This window comes from Micromys minutus (assembly GCF_963924665.1).
Source record: "Micromys minutus genome assembly, chromosome: 21".
Lineage (NCBI taxonomy): Eukaryota > Metazoa > Chordata > Mammalia > Rodentia > Muridae > Micromys > Micromys minutus.
In genome coordinates, this window is record NC_137956.1 from 34525223 (window position 1) to 34545235 (window position 20013).

General features: G+C 46.4%; 1 protein-coding gene across 1 annotated transcript in view; it reads right to left on the reverse strand.

Moving 5' to 3' along the window:
- Nucleotides 1-181: 181 nt before the first annotated feature.
- The window catches only part of BFSP2 (beaded filament structural protein 2), a gene marked incomplete at both ends in the record, with an annotated part of 48855 nt that continues 29023 nt past the window's right edge, over nt 182-20013 (reverse strand). Inside the window, 4 exons of the mRNA XM_080934671.1 lie at nt 182-214; nt 3259-3369; nt 4717-4947; nt 11022-11153. Coding sequence (XP_080790797.1) covers nt 182-214; nt 3259-3369; nt 4717-4947; nt 11022-11153 — 507 coding nt within the window. The remainder of the gene's footprint in view (nt 215-3258; nt 3370-4716; nt 4948-11021; nt 11154-20013) is intronic.

Genomic DNA, 20013 nt, shown 5'->3' on the forward strand with positions numbered 1-20013 from the left:
GAGCTGCCTCCAGACGCAACAATTTTATTTTGTTGTTGTTAAAACACCATCTTGTATTCTGGAACTGCCCCACCCCACAGAAAAGGACTATTCTGTGCAAACTGGGTGTGGTGATACATGCTTATAATCTCAGTATTTAGCAGGTGGGGAGAGGTAGGAAGGAGTTCAAGGTCATCCTCAGCTACTTAGCAAGCTTGAGGTCAGTCTGAGCTACCTGAAACCAGAGCCAAAAGTCAGAACCAAATCAAGCCAACATAGTGAGTTCTAGGCTAGCCAGGGATACATAGAAACGCCTTGTTTGTTTGTTTTTTAAATTGGTTATCTGATGAATTAAACCAGGCATCTTACATTTCTGTCTGCCAGTGGCAACCACTAGTAAGATTCCGTACTTGCCCAAATCCTATATTGCCCAGAGGGGCAATCTATTGGGTCAGCGAGCTGGTTCATAGGGGAGAGACACTTGTCATCAAACCTGATGACCTGAGTTTGATCCCTAAGATTAACATGGTAGAACCAACTCCCAAAAGTTTTCCTCTGACTCCACCTGCACCCAGACAAGCTCCTCCCAATAAACAAATGGTTGTCATTAAGTTAAAAACAGGAGAGGTGACCCAGGGTTTATTGAAGAATGTGGGTAGGGCATTTAAACAAAGGCCAGTGTGTTACTAGATGGCACTTAATGAATCCTGTTGTGGAAAAGCAACTGAAATCAGATCCTGATCTCTATCTTCATTTCTTTGGGGACAAAATGAATTTAGGGAAGGGGCCATGCAAACTGTAAAGTGCCACTTTGCTCTGTTTTATGGGTATCCCCCAAATCTGTCAAAACATTCAAGCATCAGTCCATGCTTAAAAGCATTATCAATAACCTTGTAGTAAAATATGGGAACATTGTTTATTATCAGAGGATGTGGGGTCTCAAAGCTAATGGATGCTATCATGGTATGTGTGTGGGGGGGGGGCGCACCTGGAAACCCAGAATCCCACGGTGTGGAAAGAGCTTCGCTGTGCTTAGGAGAAATCCTGCCAAAGCCCTTTACCCATCTACTCCAGAACAAATGCTTGTCACCACCGACAGCAGCTTCCCCCACCACCTGTCAGGGAACTGCTGCCAACGGGTAATTGTACCACGATGTTGTGAGAGGAAGCCTGACTTTTAAAAGGCGCTGGCAGCGTCCAGGGGCCAGCAGTGCCTTTTCATACCTGCTAATGAAGCCTCATTAGAAGCAGCGGGAGCCTGTGCTGGGAACTGGAAGCAGCAGTCAGTCATGATTTTCCCCTGCCAAAAGGTGATTAACTTTCTAACTAGCGGCACCTGCTCTAGGAGAGTCGCAGGGCAGAAGAGTCTAAAAGGCGCAGCCCCACGCAGCGAGCTTCTGGGAGTGCGCGCGTCTACTATCCTCGCCTTCCAGTGGCTTCCTGATTCTGAAAAAAAACGCATAGGGGTCCAATTCACCTTCCAGGCCTCAGGCTGTGTAGAGGTTGGAAACTGAGATCTTGGCTTGGAAACAGTAATTAATGATAAGAAAAAAAAAAAAAAAAAGAGAGAAGGCTACCCACGACTTGCAGCTTCCAACGTAGCTGGGGCAGCTGCACTGTCTTCCTGAGTGGCTTTTGCACCCAGGTGGCTCAATTAGGAGCAGTTCGAGGCATGCAGCTAGAGAGGAAGTGGATGCTTGGCTGAAATGGAGCGAACGGCGTCTTTCTCTTTCTGTGCTTCAGACACTGAATTATGTAAAGATACTGGGTAGAGTCTAAGTAACTGGTCTTCTGGGAGACTCATGGATTCACTTTCTTTGGTCCTACTGGCCAGCCAGAAAAATCTACCTGCCACAATCCCAACCAGGACAGCTTACTCCTTCTAAAAAAGGTTTGAGACAGGGTTTTTGTTTTGTTTTTTGAGACAGAATTCCTTGGCTGTTCTGAAACTCTCTTTGTTAGACCAGCCTGGCCTGGAACCCACAGAAATCCTCCTGCCTCTGGCTTCTGAGTGCTGAGATTACAGGTGTGTGCCCTCACATCAGGGTGTTTGTTTTTAAATAGAGCTAAACGGTGTCAATTTATCTCTGGGGGACTTTACATACAAAGGTCTTCAAATGTTCCCACACTGGGATATATATATATATACACACACATACATACATACACACACACACACACACACACACACACACACACACACACATATATATATATATATATATATATATATATATATATATACTTCTGTCGGGGTGAGCAGCTCACAGGACAAAGGGACAAAGACTTAGCTTATCTTGGTCTAATTCTGTGGGGCAGGCAGGTAACAAGTATTAATTTCTGCGGTGCAGTGGTAGCGATAGTGTGTGGTTTTGGGAGCACTGAGAACTTGTGGTAGGACACAGGTGGTGGTTTCAGTTTTAACCTGAGGGCAGGAGAGTCTTGCCTGTGTGGGAAACAGATGCATGAATATATTTGGCTGGCCCAAGCCTTGAGAGGGCTGGCATGGGGGCTGGCATGGGGTTCCCAAAAAAGACATTTTGAGGCTGCAAGTGGGTCAGCATCCACAACCTAATTAGTTCCCCATGGGTTGAAACTGATGGAGAGGTGCTGTGCCACAGGCAAATGAGGTGTGTGTGTGTGTGTGTGTGTGTGTGTGTGTGTGTGTAAATATGCATACGGGACATTCAAGAGGTTGGAATTCCTCATGATGCCTGTAATTATGGTGTGCTCAATAAAGCAACAAAGTGATCCCTGTGTTCTCACAAAGGTAGGTGTGTGTGTGCCACTCCTGTGGCACATTTGCATGTGATCTGGGTACCTGTTAAGTGCAGAGCTTTTGAATGAACAGCATTTGTGTTGACTAAACCAGAGCAATTAACCTTGAGGCCGTGGTGAGACTGCTGGACTCACTCAACAAGCTCAACACCCCTTCCAGAAGCATCTAAGAATGGCTCCCAGTGAGGGAGAACAGTGTGGAGTATATGCTCAGCATGGGTGAGGCCCTGGGTCCTATCCTTTGAACCAACAACACACACACACACACACACACACACACACACACACCAACCCAAACCCCCAAAGAGACCCTGGGATGTGCAGATAGAACAAAGGGTTTCTATACCAACAGCGAGTTAACCACAAAATGGCAGACTGGGAGCCGCACACAAAGTATTTATTCGGAGAGGCCTTGGCTGTTCAAGGTACAGATTACAGAAATGAGAGCAGAAGGAAGCCCTCTCCGATCCCAGAAAGCCTTCCAAGTCCCTCTGAACCAACTAGGGAATCCAGCAGCAACTGAAGGTCTTCAAACATCATCACCGGTGGGCTGCGGAGGAAGGTAGTCTTCTTTGTGAACCGGGGAAGGCATGTTTCTGTTTTTCCCGTTAGCTGAAAAGACACACCCTCAAGTCAGAAGCGACAGAAACACAACATCAGTAAAGATGCCACAGCAGGAGTGTGGGAAAGGAAGCCATATTCTGAGAAAGGACTTGGTCTTTGGAATAAGACAGTGCCAAGGTTTGAACCCCTGTTTGTGGTTTGATGGATTTTGGACAAATGACTTCCAGAATTCTGGGGCATGATGTCCTTTCAGTGACTGGGGATGTGTGGTGTTCTGGTGGGCACCGGAAGGAATGAGGGCCGTCAGGATTAGGGCTGAACGTGTGAAGAACAGCTAGCTACTCAGTGGGTGCTTGTGTTCTTGGACTACATCCCACCCCCTCACCCCTCCATGTTTATTTAAACTGACTTTATATATTTACTCATATGTGAGTAGGAATCTGAGGGATTTAGTTTTGCCAGGAACATCTGGCTTTCATATTCCACAGAAAACAACTGGACAAAAAGACAGTTGGGGGAGAGAGATGATGGTTTTTGAGAGGAAGGGCTGGAAGGTTTGCAGGTGGCTCTGTGGTTGTTCATCCCAGCAAAGGGGTGTTATGCTCTTTGAAAGAGTGCCAGGAAGCCTGGGCTCTAGTCCCAGAGTTGCCTCAACCTCTGTGTGTGACCATGGGCAACCCCTATCCCACCTCACACGGGACTTCTCGTTCTTTCTCGAGTTGTGAGAGGCTGGACTATGTGATCCCTAAGTTTTCTTTTGTACTTTATTTTTTTAGTATTTCTGTGTGTGCATATACATGCCTGTGAATGCACATGTGTAAATGCTCACACACATACACCCGCAAGCCACGGTGTATAACAGAAATCGGAGGATGATTTTGTGAAGTTCGATTTTCACGAAAGGGACAGTGGCCAATGCCCCTGTCATTCCTGACACATTGCTTGTTTTCCCTATAGAGTCCAAGTTAGACAGTTTTCTCAGCATCCCTGTAGGTCAGTATGTCACTCAGATAAGAGGCAGTCAACAGGAAGCCTCCTCAACTGTTTGAGAGTAGCGCTGGAGAGACACTGGCACTTAATAGCACTGGCTGCTCTTCTGAAGACCTAGGTTCAATTCCCGCACCCACTTGGTAGCAAACAACAACTGTCTAACTCTGGGCCCTTCTGATCTCTATGTGTTTAGTAAAGGTGATGGACAGACTTACATGTAGGCAGGACACCCACCCATAAAAATAAAAAAAGACTCAATTAAAAAGGGTTAAGAGTCATTCAAGAAAAAAGGTTATTTTTTTTCCCTGTTCTGGTACTGGGGGTGCTCACTTTCTACCCACTCAGCCCCACCCCCAGGCCCTGTGTGCAGGTTCTCAAAGATAAGGAGGAAGCAGAGCACATCACATGTCCATACTTGCTCTCCTCTCTGTCCAGCAGGGCGTGGTAGGATGCCACATCCTTCTGTAGCTGGCTCTTGCATGCCAGTAGTTGTGCCCGCTCCTGCTGCTGCTGCTCCGTCTCTGAGCGGATCTCTGCCAGCTCTGCCTCCAGCCTGCCCACCACGGCACCCAGGTTCTGCAGTTCCATGTCATGCCAGTGTTTGGCATCATGCAAGCTGTTTTCCAGGCCTCGTTTCTACAAAAGAGCAAAGGTCACCGCTGTGGGCTCTCCAGGTAGGAAATGTATGACCAACCTGCTCTGCCTGTTTTTGTTTTGCTGTTTTGATGTTGTCAACCCATAGAATGATAGAGATCTGTCTCAGTGGCCTGCGGGAAGAGTAAGAAAGCCACCCTGCTTCATGGACTATTTTGCAATGGGCAGAAGGGAATGGCTGGAGGGGATGCTGAAATGGATGTGTCTGACCATTACCTCTCAGTGTTTTTCTGTGATGTTTAATACCACATCTTTGTCAGGTCCTGTCCTGCTGCTCCACGGTGAGTTTCAACTGCCTCGTAGGGAGCTAGAGATCCTGGAGCTGGGATTCCCAGTGTGTGGCTGCCTCCCTGGGTTGCTAGCTTTCAGATCATGGCTCTTGCACTGGTGTGTCCAGCTCGGTTCTGGGTCCTTCAGCTGAGAAGCTGGGAGAAGCTGCATCCTGGAGTTCCCTTTCAGTCATCAGGGCCATGTATGGATTCTTCTGAGTCCCAGCTTTCACATCTCCTGTGAGGTTTTCACTTCATGCCACTCCCCCCCCCCCCAACACCGTGGCCTGGGATTGGACATTTTGTCACTTGGAGTCAGTTCAGTGGCCTCTTTGTGCATTGCCCTGCTTTTTAGTTTCTGCCTTCTATATTTTCCATGCAGCTCCTATAGTGCCTTGGCTAAAGTGCACATCTGGGTTTCTATCTCCTCTGCTTAACCAGACCAAGGGCGCCCAGGGACTCTAGTATGGCTCCCATGGCTGGTTCTGTCTTTCATTTCATCTCCTACTCTATACTGGTGTCAGCATTTCTGGTCTTGGAAGCTTATTGTTTCTTTCTTTCTTTCTTTCTTTCTTTCTTTCTTTCTTTCTTTTTCTTTCTCCTCCTCCTCTTTCTTTTGAGACAAAGTCTCATTGTATGGCTTTGGCCACTTACTACATAGACCAGGCTGGTCTCGAACTCACGGAGATTCATCCACCTGCCAAGCTGCTGGGATAAAAGGTGTGCACCACTATATAAAACCTGATATTGTTTCTTATACCTGCACTATCCCTCTCTGTCTCTCCGGTTCTCTGATTTGGTTCATTCCTACTCAACCCCAAGTTCAAGCTCAGGGGTCACTTCTCTAGGAAGCCTTTCTCGGTGCCCCTCAGTCTCTACTACAGCCGAGTTGGATTAGAGGCTCCCCTGTGTTTCCATGGCTCTCCAAGCACATGCATGTCCTTGAACTTACCACAGGAAGAGGCCTTCCTCACAGAATGATGGGACTTAGAAGAAAACTGGTCTCTGTACCCTCAGTGCCAGGAAAGGGCCTGTGCAGGCCAAGGGGTTGGGATATATGTGTCGCCTGGATGAAGGCACCTGCTACGTGGTTACCTTTATTGTCCTGATGCTCTCTCTTCCCATCAGACCTGTTTCTTATCTTTCTGCATACTGTGCCCCGAAAGCTAGCACAGGCCAGTCAGAAATTAAGCCTCAGTGTGATCATATTTAATAGTTCCGTGTATAGTGGATCTATAATTTAGTTTTCTAGCTTTGAAGAGATTTTTTTTATATTATTTTTTATTACTTATTTTATGTGCATGTGTGTGCCTAAGCCAAAGTGTATGCCCATCATATGTATGCAGAAGCCCACAGAGATCAGAAGAGGTGTTGGGTGCCCTGGAACTGAAGTCGAAGATGTTGTGAACTGCCTTGTGGGAGCTGGGAACAGAACCTGGGACCTCTGCAAGAACAGGAAGCACACTTAACTGCTTTAAGCCTCTCTTCAGCCAAAACTGTATTATTATTAATTTTGTGAACTTGTGGGTTTCTGAACGAGAGTGTGCACTCGTGAATATGGTGCCCGTGGAGGCCAAATGAGCTCCAGGGCTGGAGGAATAGGTGGTTGTGAGTCACCTGACATGGGTTTCAGTAACTGACTGTGGGCCTTCTTCTGCAAGGGTAGCATGCACTCTTAAATGCTAAGCCATATCTGGAGCTTTGGTACCTACCTCCCTCCCACCCCCCAAGATAGAGTTTCACACTATAGCTTTGGCTGGCCTGGAACTCACTATTTAGACCAGGCTGGCCTTGAACTCAGAGATCTGCCAGCCTGGGTCTCCCAGGTGCTGGGATTAAGGGCATGTGCTACACTGACTATGAAACACATAAAACCAAACGTTTTTTTCTATGTTATATTCAATCAAATCTTGAATTAAATTCCTGTACCCCACCCTCCAGGGCATGTTTTTAAAACTACACTTCTGCTGTAGCTGAAATAGAAGATTCTTGGTGGTGGTGCTGTTAAGCAAAGTCATCATATTAGCCAAATCTTGTGAGTGTTCATGTGTGTGGGGGTACACATGTCAGTGTGTATGTGTGTGTGTGTGTGTGTGTGTGTGTGTGTGTGTGTGTGAATCAGTGGACAACCTCAGACATTATTATTCCTTAGTGTGCATTTCTTTTTGAGGCAGGATTTCCCTCTGGTCTGGAACTCACACAGTAGGCTGGGATTATCCTCCCCAATGCTGTGACTACAAGGGCATATCTCTACGCCCAGCTTTCATCCCCCCCCCCCCCAATATGTGGATCCAGTAAATGGAATTCATGGCAAGTACTTCACTGAGCTCTCTCCCAAGCCCATTGGTATTCTTAATTCCACAGGACATGGGAACTCTTGAGTTCGATTCCCTGTCTAGTGCCTTTTAGGAAGCAGTGTGGATACTATGAACTAAGCCTGAGCAGCCTCTGGCTTCAGTTGCTATTCAGCTTGTGGGATCTGCGAGCCCTTTACAGCAGCGGGTATGCAGAAATGGCCTAGGCTTTGAGAATTTCTTCCCATGGCCTTGAGTTTTCTTTCATTTTCTACATGAAATAGATTTTTGTTTTGAACAGACTTCTAAACCTATGAGTTGTTGACACTGGATCTGTAACAGCTATGATTTAGAGAAGCACATCACTGGAACATGCTTGGGCTGTCTGTCTATAGTCTTTGTCTCATGTTCTAGGGGAGCCCCATGGGGACTGAGGGGTTTCATTGATGACGCAGGATATTGTCCAGGGGTACACTCACAAGCCACCTTATCAGAGATCCCATGGACCTTTATACCGCCCTTAAGAGTCCATGTTGAGCATCTTCACCTAACCTTCTGACATTCATTCTTTACTCTCCCCACCTACCCCAAGACACAGCATCACTATGTACCCCTGGCTGTCTTGGAATTGACTATGTAGACCAGTCTGGCCTCAAACTCACAGAGAATCCCTTGCCTCTGCTGAGTGCTGGATTTAAAGGCATGCACCACTATGCTGGGCCAAGCTCCTGATGCTCTAGAAGGAGATGCTTGGTTCCTCAGAGATATATGAGCCTGAGCAACTATGAGCAGGCTCCTGTCGCAGCTTCTGTAGCCCCAGGGGCGTAGGTAGCACCAATAACGCTGAGACCACAGAGGCCCTCTGGGGACTGAAAGAGACTTTCTTGAATTGTCAAATCTTCCAGAAAACAAGATAATAATTACTTCTGGTAAATTCTGGTCTTGAGTTCCACTCAATACAGAGTTCAGTAGGACCAATGGTGCCTGGTTCCCAACACAAACTGTATCCTGGTGGCAAAGAGAGCTGGAAGTCTGGCTTACAAGAGTGATGGGTACCACATAACCATGTACACGCTGGTTGTTCTGTCTCAGGATAGCTGGATAAACCATCTCCTTCTCACCCCCTATTCTCAGTCTGTGCTCCTCATCTTGGCTGTAAGGCACAGTAGTGGGAACTTTGATCTATTGGAACCCCTAGGGGACAGATATAGCCCATCTTGGGCTAGTCGTGAGCATAGGTGGAATACCCTTGTTCTGAAGTCTTCTAATTGGCATGTGAGTTCCTTTTTCCATTTGTCCCAACAGAAGCATGGGGTTTGAAGTGACGCGACCAAGTGGCTGATGATACCAACTCAGGGTTCCTGAGTTGGTGCTTATAGTTTTGCATAATAAATTATAACAGATGTCATTAGTTGATTGCTTGCCTGTGTTGGGCACAGTGTAAAAAGCTTGACATACATTATCTAATTAGTCATCCCAGTGACTTTCTGAGGTCAGGTCTATTCTGATCTTAGGGTAGATCATGTTTCCAAAGGCAGCTGCAACAATTATCACCACCATCCTACATGGTCTTTCCCAATGTGACCTTGCCAAGAATCAAAGCTCATCAGATGTCGTGTTATTGCTTTGACCAGTTAAATAAGATATATATGATACTCAGAAATTCCAAAGCTAAGAGGTCAGAGAGCTCATCAATTTATGCTCACTCTTTAAGAGAAACAAGGTTCCTTGTCAGAAGTCTACTGTAGCAATAAGACCACCATAATGAAAGAATCTCCAAGCTAGCTACATGGAGCAGTCTCAGAGAGCAGGACACAGATTCACAGTTGGGGAATCTCTCAAGTGAGCTGAGGAAGCCACTGTGGGTCCAGCAGACAACCTCAAGGGATGGGGAAGAGCTGAGCTGTTCCTGCTGACCTCTTCCTAAATCACAGGATGATAGAGCACATGATTTACTATTGTCATAAGCCACCAAGACAGCAGGTAAATGGGACAACTAAAATAGATCCTTACTAGACAAAGGCAAAAATAGAAGCTTAGAGGGTCATATGGCCAGTGAGGAGAGAAGCCCGGGGTTCATGATCACAGTCTAAAAACACACCCCAAATTCACAGGACTACCCTGTCTAGGAGAAGAGTAAAGACACAAGTAGACATCCTGATAGATGGTGATGTTCTGGATGCTGCCCTAACTCCTCCCTTCTCTATAATCATCAAAAAATAAGCATATTGACTCCTATAGTAGGGCTGGTCTTCCCCTTGTCACCCCCTCACATACTGAGCCTTATGGTGTTTAAGGTGACATCAATTCCTCTACAGAAGTCACTCAGTTCTCTAGGGGTAGAAGCCACGTGTCTTATGTCCCCAAAGCACTTGGTATAGCTCTTGGAACATTGTGAGTTCTTATCTATAGATATGAGATATATCAATATAGATATATTGGTATAAAAGTGTGCTGATATGCACATACGGTCCAACAATGCTTTGTGGTTAGAATGATGGGGAAGATGCCGTGCTATTGTAAGACAGCTCTGGTCCAATCCAGACCAGAAGGAGGAACTTCATTTAGTCATCTTAGAAGCTGTGTGGGTTTGGGTCCAGGATGCCTATGAACACCTAAATCTATAGCTATAACTCTTACTGAAATAGATAACATTTGGGCACATGACCTACACATTCCTCCTGCATATTTCCTTAAATGTCAGGATGTATCTATAGATGACCTCCATGCGATACAATGTGCAGCCACTATATAGATGATTAGGTGGTTGTTTAGGGAAATATAGGATGCACATATGCAGACCATGTGCAGTGCTTTTCTTGAAGGTTGATTGAATCCACAGATGGAGAAACCATGGATATAGGGGGCTGACTGTAATTATTTTAATGACTAATAATTAGTGGTTGCAAGGCACCTGCTTGCAAACTGCAGCGAGTCTGAGCTTACTAGGCAGGCGTCTGAGGTTGGGTTTCTCCAGAGGCAGAGCTTGAGACAAGGACCTTAGAGCCAATAAACAGTTCCAGGATTACTCTCAGGAAAAGAAGACAGGGCAGGGAAGATGCTAAGCAAGGATGTTGCCTCCTTGGAAACTGGCTAGCTACTGCCCAATACTGTACAGCTGTTCCCACTTTGAAGTTAGTAGACTGGGCTTTCAAACCCATCCTGTCACTGTCTGAGTCAAGGGCATGGCCTGCCTTCTTGGATCAGGAGTCTTCTGCTTGGCTAATGGCAAGTTTCTGAAGAAGCAAAAGGGACAGCTGCTGAATGTTAGCAGCCAACATTCCCAGCAGTGGCAGGTAAGGGCTATTTCCACAGGGCCCTGCCATGTCCGGGACACTTGTTAAGTATGAGTCAGTATCTGATGATGCTTCAGGCACCCAAACCACATCCTGTGGGAAGGAAGCCCTTAGCGAGCTATGACCTATGAGACATCACGCTGACAGTTGAGATGGTTAAACATAAAAACCACCAGGGCCTTTCTTGGCACACTCACCAGAGCCCGTAGAGATTCTGTCTCGGCCTGGAGACTCTGAACTTGGCGTGAAGTGTCGTGTAACTCCACACTGAGGGCAGCGGCCAGCTTTTCTTCTTGGGTCTGGGAGACATGGACCACCTCTGTCTGTCTCTGTGGAGAGTCAGTTCTTAGGGTGAGCTGGGATAAGATGTAAACCTGAACATCATCCTTAGTTCCTTCTAAATGGACTCTAAATGGACTCTCTGCCAGAATAAAAAACACCCTCCCTCCCTTTTTTTTAGTAAACCTGCTAACCAATTCATATACCAAAAACAGAAACAAAAAACTGTTTTGAACCCTCGATGCCTAAAAATAGAATAACATTTAAAAAGATTTACTAAAGACTTGGTGAAGGCTGTAGTGCTCTCACTCTCTCTCTCTCTCTCTCTCTCTCCCCCCCTTCTGTCCCCCCTCCCTCCTTCTCCCTCTCTCCCTCCCTCCCCCCCTCTTATTGAAAACAGTAAGATGTCTCTTCTCCTCCCTGTGTTCTAATCACAGTTTTCCTGTTCCCAGTTTCTTATGCTTCCTTTTATAAATATTTCATGCACCGACTAAAGGCACAGACAGCATCTGAGATCTATAAAGGAATTTCGCTGTTGTGTGAACATTTCAGAGCAGCGCTTACACAGGCGAAGGTGGCTATGACATCTCTAGGTGATGCAACATTTGCATATTTAATCTATCATTGGTCTGAACATCCTTACCGGTACACAACTGTATTTACAGGTCAATATGCATTGCTGCCCTCTCTTGGTTGCTGCAGTACTATGTGTTAGTAATTGGTCTCTGCCAGCATATTGAGCTGAGTATGGTCTTTGAACAGCTACAAAGAATTGCCTTATTTGGAAGCACTACCCTTTAGACATTCCCTGTTGGTGGACATTTCAATTGTTTCCAGATTTTCCCTGTTCCCTACAATGGTATAAAGAATAACCTTAGACGCCTTGAGTTCCATCCAAGAAGGCATCTCTGAGGGATAAATTCCTTAGATAAGCTGTATTTCCGTGAAGACAGTCTTGTTACATATTGTAACTCCTAATCCTCTTGCCTCCACCCCCAGGTGTTGAGAGTACGTGGGTACAAACTATCCTTGAGAGAACTTGTAAATTGTAACCCTGGGAGACAGTGCCAGGTCGCCACACCTTCTCCAGACAAGGAACTGGGCTTGCTTATGTTTATTCATTTTACTTTTATGTATGTGTTTTGCCTGCATATATGATTGAGCACCATGTGTGTGCCCACGGAGGTCAGAAGACTTCACCGAATCTTGCAAATGGAATTACAGAAGTCTGTAAACCACCATGTGGGTGTTGGAAAATGTACCGGGTCCTCTACAAGAGCAGCAAGTGCTCTTAACTGCTGAGCCATCTCTCCAGCCCCAGGTTTTCGATATATATCTTATAGTCATATACTTTCTTTGCAATTTTAAAGAACTACACTATTTACTTGTATGTGGGGGGCATGGCTGTGTAGGTACACACGTGTTATGTCTTCAGTGGGTGCACATGTGCCATGAATACTTCACATGGTGGTCATGTGGGACTGAACTCAGGTCTTCAGGCTTGGTGGCGAGTACCTTCACTGTTGGGCCATCTCTCTGGCCTCAGTCTCCATTTCATGTGCAAACCACTGCAGCTGTAGTTATGTGCACAGGGACATCTGGGGGGGGGGGTGGACCTTTTTTTTTCTAGAGCGAGATTCCTCCCAATGCACTCAAGGGAGCAGGTCCCCTGCTGGTGGCTGATAAATTGAGATATCTCTTTTTCTCTTTCTCTCTCCAGTACATTCTGATGTGCTATCTCTGAGCCAGCGCTGAAAGCAGAGAGGTCAAGGAAGCCTTTATGGTCCCAGGCCTCGAGGAGGCGAGACTCAGTGTAGGGTATATAATAAGATTCAAATACATTGACACCCAGGTCTTGAAATCTTGACTCTATTTCTGGATTAGGAGAGCATGCTAGCATTTTGAAATACGGTGGAGATTTTCACACTTAAAAATTGTAAGTATGGGGGCTTGAGAGATGGCCTAGTGATTAAGAACATTTGTGGCTCTTGTAGAGGGCCCACCCACGTTTGGTTTCCAGTACTTACACAGGGGCTAATGACCATCTGTAAGTCCAAGGAGACTTGATCCCTCTTCTGACTCCAAGGGCATCAGGCATGCAAGTGCTACACACATGCATGCAGGTAAAACACTCACCCATACACATAAGATAAAATATAAAAATCTTAAAAAATATATATCTGGGTGTGGCCACACACACACACACACACACACACACACATACACACACACACACACACACACACACATACACACACACCTATAATCTCAATCACTTGTGATTCAGAGGCAGGCTTTGAATTTGAGGCTAGCCTGGTCTACACAGTGCCACACCTACATCAAAGATAAGGTGAAGAGCAGTGGAAGAAGCTACCAACATTGACCTCTGATCTTCCCATGTATACCTGCACACACACACACACACACACACACACACACACACATACATGCACATGCATGCTAGTGCACTCATACACACATGTTGTAATTATAATCAAGTTGAACTTGGGGGTTAAACTATTGGGGGGGGGAATGAAGGAAGAAGGAGAAAAAAAAATTTTTTTAAACTGATTGCTTTTCTGATCACCATTGCTAGTCTCACAAGCCGAACTGGCTATGACTCAACACTGAAGGAAATGCTACCTTGTGGGGTGAGGACCAAATGGGTTCTAGGGGCGCCGTGGAGGTAGGGAGAATACAGCAAGCCAGCAGTGTTACTCTCTGATGTCAGAAATGGTCAGTGTTCTCATAGCTTGTGCACACAGGCTGAGCTCTCAGGAGTTCAGTGTGTGTGTGTGTGTGTGTGTGTGTGTGTGTGTGTGTGTGTGCATGTGTGTGCGCGCCTCTCTCCAAGGACTTGCTGTGGCTTTGAGAGTCATGCAGGCTCCTCTCTGCTTTGACCTGGAAGTGAGTGACAGACTTGTAAGAGCACGGGTGTGCTTTCCAGACTTCACAAGAACATGGCGCTAACTGCGTTGTGTTTTTTTGTCATGGAGAAAGGCAAGCCATGGCTCCTGGGGTCACAAGGGCTCCTGATCTAGAGGAGGGGGGGTCACTGCTTTAGACCAGCACTTCTCAACCTGTGGGTCACAACTCCTTCAAGGGGGCTTAAAGAACCCTCTCACAGGGGTCACCTAAGACCATTGGAAAACACAGATAGTTTTGACTTATAACAGTAGCAAAATTACAGCTATGAAGCAGCAATGAAAAATTTATGGTTGGGGTCACCATGGCCTGAGGGATGATATTAAAGTGTCACAGCATTAGGAAGGTTGAAAACCACTGCCCTAGATAGACCCTGACAGCAGCCCCACAGATCTTTAACCCTCTGCGCGCACAAACTCTCCATCCTCATGGCCTCTAAGAGGTTTCTTGCTCATTCTTAAGATAGTGAATTGCAGTCTTCTATCAATGTGATCTTCCTGGCCATCTGAACCCAGCAGGTGAACGTTAATTCTGTCCGGGCTGTGCTGACCACATCTGTAAGCCCAGCACTTGGGAACAAGGTGGGAAGATCAGAAAGGGCATCCTCAGCGCCATAGACTGTCCAAGGCCAACCTGGGCTGCAGGGGATTCTGTCTCCAAACAAGACTAGAAAACCAACGAAGAGGGCTGATCCTGCCAGACTACAGCTCTGCTGCTTTCTACCTGTGCAGGCTTAGGCGAGTTTCCTACCCACTCTGCCTCAGTTTATCCAGTAAGGGATGGAAATCAGAACTCTTATCTGGATGACTGAGAACATCTCTGTCACATGGTTTTCCAGAGTTTTCCTGGAGTCTCATCCTGCCATTTGGAAGGGGTACCTTTCTGTCTACTCCTGCATCCCACCCAGCCAACCTCCTCGCTAGGTTGTGGGAATTGGGTGTGCAGTGACAACCTGTTATCTCTCAATCCTTCTGGGTAGCTTAATGGCTCCTCACGCCTAGAGCACACTCAACAACCTTCATGAAAAAGGTCAAGAGCAAGGGCCCAGGACATGCCGGGGACTTGAAGAAGAGCGCCTCCTGTGAACAGGACTAGACCGGATCTCGTCGCCACTAAGAAAAATCAACTACGATGATGTTAAGCCTAACAAACCACTTTGGTGTCTGGTAGTGCTTTTAACAGGCAGGCTATGCATCCCTGACTTAACCCTCCTCCCTGCTGCCCAATGCAAGATTTATTTGGGAGAAGTCTGGATACCGTTCGCCCTGCCTCAGTGACACAGGGCTTCCTGGGGTGGGGGGGCATGTATTAAAAACTAGTGTGACTTTCAGTGAAACCTCAGTGTGAACAGAATGCAGGCCTGGTTACGCAGGGTCTCACTGCTCCTTGAGTGGACACAAGAGTCACCTGACTTCTCAAGTTCTCTAGGGTGGAAAGCCAATGCCTGAACCCTGTGGCTTCTGCCAAAAGAAACAGCCGAACTAATGGCCTCATGGATGCTGCTGCCCCATCTTGTATCTGGAATGTAAGTGAACATACTGTATGCTAAAAGCAAGAGAAGAAACTCACCCATGGGCCAAAAGTAGATTTTTCTTAATTATTGGAGAAGTCTAAATTATAGCATTTTCATCTTTTGTTTATTAAGATCATCCTCCTCTTAAGGGACGTGTTTGCTTGTCTCCTAGGAGACAGCCATGTGTGAAATGTGAGTGACAGAACCTTAATTCCCCAGGGATGATTTGGGTTATTTCATCTTTGACAATCTCCTATTTTAGAAGTGGTATCTTTATACCTCTTATGGGAGCAGCCAATCAAAAAGCATCCATGAGATGCTCTGAGGTCAGGCAAGTCAGGAAGCCAGGGCAAAGCATCCTTCCGAGATGGAGACTCTTGTGTTTGAAGCACCAATGGAAGCCTCACAGCTGGCTTCAGCTCTGCCTGTGGGTTCTGAGTGCTCGAGTGGATGGGGACCCTTTAAGAGTGAGAAGAGCGACGGTCATTCAACTGCTGTGACTAGCCACCTGACGGTTTGAGAATGCGTTAAGATAGGCCCGAGGGTGGACTTTACAATGTCTGTATTACGTTCTTCAATAAAGAATCAAAGGGCAGGAGGCAACTACTTCAACAGGAAGTCTCTACTTCTTTTTTCAGAAGCTACTCTGATTATCTTCCATGACTCGGCAGTGGCAAATGTATATGCCACGGGAACCCAGGGCTGGAACACACACACACACACACACACACAGCCATTACGTCCCAGAAACATGACTGATATATCTTTACTTTTTTTTTTTTTTTAATTGAGGTCTCACTCTATAGCTCAGGCTGGCCTTGAACCTGCCATGAACCCCTGTCCCAACCTCCTGAGTGAAGTGATCTCAGGTACACGCCACCATGCCTGGTGTGACAGAGCTGATTTATATGCTATAAAAAGAGCCACCAAAAAGCTAAGTCCAAAGTCCAAAACATACGTGAAGATGGCAAAAGGTCTGACGGGGCACTCCACATGAAAGCAAATCTGTATGAGGTCCAGCATCGCAGAAGGAGATCTGCCTCCTCAAAATACGAGAAATGCACATTAGAGCTACACTGAAAAGTTCTTAACTAAAATACTCGGCGCGCAGCGTCAGTGAGAATGTGGGGACAGGGGTCCTCTCAGATGTATTTTTGTCAGGAATGCAAACTGTCGTTCTACTCTATAGTCTTTGAGACTGTCACCGGCCGGAAACCTAACTGTTTCAATCTACACCTCTCTTCATCTTTCATAGTGCGGTGTCCAGTTCATCACCTTGACTGCTGGAGACCTGATGGTTGTAGCTTAGAAAGTTCTCGACCACACATGCCTCAAGCTGCCCTGAGCTGAGGCAGGGGTGGATCTCCTGTCTGAGTGCATCAGGGTAGGGACCTGCTAAGGGGTTGAAGATCCATGAACAAAGTTGTCTCTCCCACTTCCTCTCTCTCCCTCATGGCTACTAGCTTGGAATGGTGGGAATGGACTAAGACTTCAGGAGGTGGGATGGGCAGAGGCACCACCACAGGGAGGAAGAGAGGATGGCATAACAGCTTGCTGGCCAGATGACCACCTCCAGCCCAGGGAAGGGGAGAAAAGGCCTGCCAATGCCCAAGCTAGGACTGTGGACACAGGAGAGAGGGTCTCTCATCCCCCAGGGGAGGTGACTGAAGGCCAGGGTGTAAGAGACAGCCGGCCGTCTCTGCGTTGGTGATAGTGGTGTGGAGAATGGGCTTCTCAGTCTCCGCTGCCTTTGCCCTCTGAGATCAGCTCACGACTAGGCTGTGTTATAGAACAAGGAGATAAACAGCTTTTGAAGTTGTCCCCCTGCCTCCAACTTGGTTAAAGTTCATCAGAAGTTAAGAGCACCTGGGTAGGACTGATTTAACTCGACCTGGGGCTGAACATACATGTTGCTCTGTTGGTTTATAAGAGCACCGGATCTTTTTTTTTTTTTTTTAACTGGTTTATTTTAGGTATGAGTGTTTTCCCCATGTGTCTGTGTACCACGTGCATGCTTGGTACCTTTGGAGGTCAGAAGAGGGTATTTGGTCTGTTGTGACTTGAATTATAGTTGTGAGCTGCCACACCAGTGCTGGGAACTGAACCGTCTACAAGGGTTGAAGTAAGTTTTGGGCTGCCCAGTGTAGTGATGTTTTAGAGAATCCTGTAACTTTGGCTTCTTTAAAAAAACAAAAACCCAAATTATAAAAATGTGTGCCTCTTAATCCCAGGTGTAGGGATGAAGCTGCGGCGGACTGTCCACAGCAGCTGACTGTGATTTGCCTGGATGTAGTTTGTTAGTGGTTGTGCTCACAGAAGAAATAAAAGGAAAGAAATTAGATTTAAGGAATCTCTCTCTCCCTCTTCCTCTCTCTCCCTCCCTCCCTTTCCTTCCATCCTTCTTTCTCTAATGATAGGGGATGAAACCAGGGAGGATAAAGAATGGGAGAAAGAAGAACCCACAAACTAGCAAATAAATAAATAAGTGATGTTTTCTACTATGGCTCTAGAACATTGTTTTCTTGTTGGTCAAAGGCTACCCTAGAAATGCTCACATTCTACCACATAAACTTCCATGGAATCAGGGAGACCCCAGACTCTCCCTCCTTCCTCCCTTCCTCCCTCCCCATCTCCTCTCCCATTCCTTTCACGAGACACATCTGTAAAATGGGCATTGCTGTGGTCTGAATGAAGACTCTACACAAACGTGTGTGTTTGGACCCTTGCTCCCCAGTTATGGGTCCTTTAAGAGGAAGTGGAAGAGACTCCCAGCTCCTGGGTGAGCTCTCTGCCTCCTGACCTGCTTAGGAACCAGCTGGCAACAACAGGGACCTCAGGGACTTACCAAGGTGGTCTTCTTAGGGTCAGTTGCTGCAGGTTGGAGAATGTACTCCATCGTGTAATATTGTGACATGATGAAACACAGTTGATATTCTTGGTCTTTATCTCTGGCTCCCAGCCAGAGCTCTTAAAACCCTGGCAACTTCCTAGACTGTGAGAACTGAAGTGGTGTTCTCGGCTGTGATTAGTTTTTGTTTCTAGATCCTGAAATAGTTCCATGGTGGGGGTGGGGGAAGGTGTGCTTTTCTATCATCAAGAACAAACCTCTTTCAACAACACCCAGGTTTATGTTAAAGAGACCTTTAGCAAGACCTTAAGGGGGATGGGGGCTGGTGCCTGCCCCCTCCAGTGATTAGAAGCTAGAATTTTCAGCCCTATTCCTGACTCAGGGAGGGGAGAGGCAATGAATCAACAAGAGCTGACTTCATTGCTAATGGTGACTTAATTGCGTCTAGAATGAAGGCAGTATGAAACATCCAGAGTTTCCAGGCTGGTAGGCAGTGGAGGGATGGGGTAGGTGGGGCTTCTGGAGAGGACACCGTTCTGTAGCTCCATAACACATCCGACCTTAAACATCTCTCCCACTGGACTGTTTGAATTGTGTTTGTTACAGCGAACCAGTGAAAAGCAGGGCGGGGCTTCCTTGGGTTCTACTGGTTGTCCTAGCAGTTAAAGGAATCTGAGGAACAGATTCTGGAAAACCCCATATGGTTGGTCAGAAGTAGGAGGGTTAGTCTTGTGGGACTGAGGTCTTAACCTACAGGATCTGACCAAAACCTCAGGTACACAGTGCCAAACAGAATCAAATTGAATGGTAGGACACTTGTTTGCTATTTGAAGAATTTCTCAGTGTGGAAGAGATGTAGACATTTGGTGTGTTTTACATATATATGTGTGCGGTGACATACTCTTATAATCCAAGAACTTGGGAGGCAGAGGCAGGAGGATTGTGAATTGGAGTCCAGCCTGGGATACAGAGCAAGAACCCGACCCGATGAATAAGACGTAAACAGATTTAAACTTATTTTAAAAGATAAAAATATTTCAGGCCATTGTTTTCAATGAAGACCTCAGCATACCAGGGGAAAAATGAAAATGAAGTTAACTGTGCCAAAAAATCCCACCCATGAAGGTAAAGCTCAGCTACTTGTCTTGCTATGAGAAATCAAGATTAGTCACATTGCTGCCAAATCTTCAAACAGTCTAATGTTAATTGGATGATGATGATGATGTCAGAGCCAATCTAGAAGCACACCAAAGGTAACCTTGACCTATCTAATCAATTGTTTCTCTCTTGTTCTGTCTCTCTGTCCTCAGTTTGCAAGCCAAGAGACCTTGAAGTGACTAGTTCACTTTCAGTCCTTTGTGCATGCTGTCTTCAACCCTGTTTTGTAAAACCAGCCTCTGCTGCTCCCTGCAGCTCCACACTGTTCTAGAACTGTAATAAGGGTGTCTGTACTGAGGACGGCTGCATCACTACAAGGACATGCCTGATGTGACTCACGAGGGAAGGTTGCTTTTGCTCCTGGTTTTAGTGGGCCAGTCCTCTCTACAAAGGAAGAGGCTGTGGTGATCGTTCAGTCCATAGTAAAATGTTTGCCCTGAAAGTATGAAGACTTTGATCCCTACAC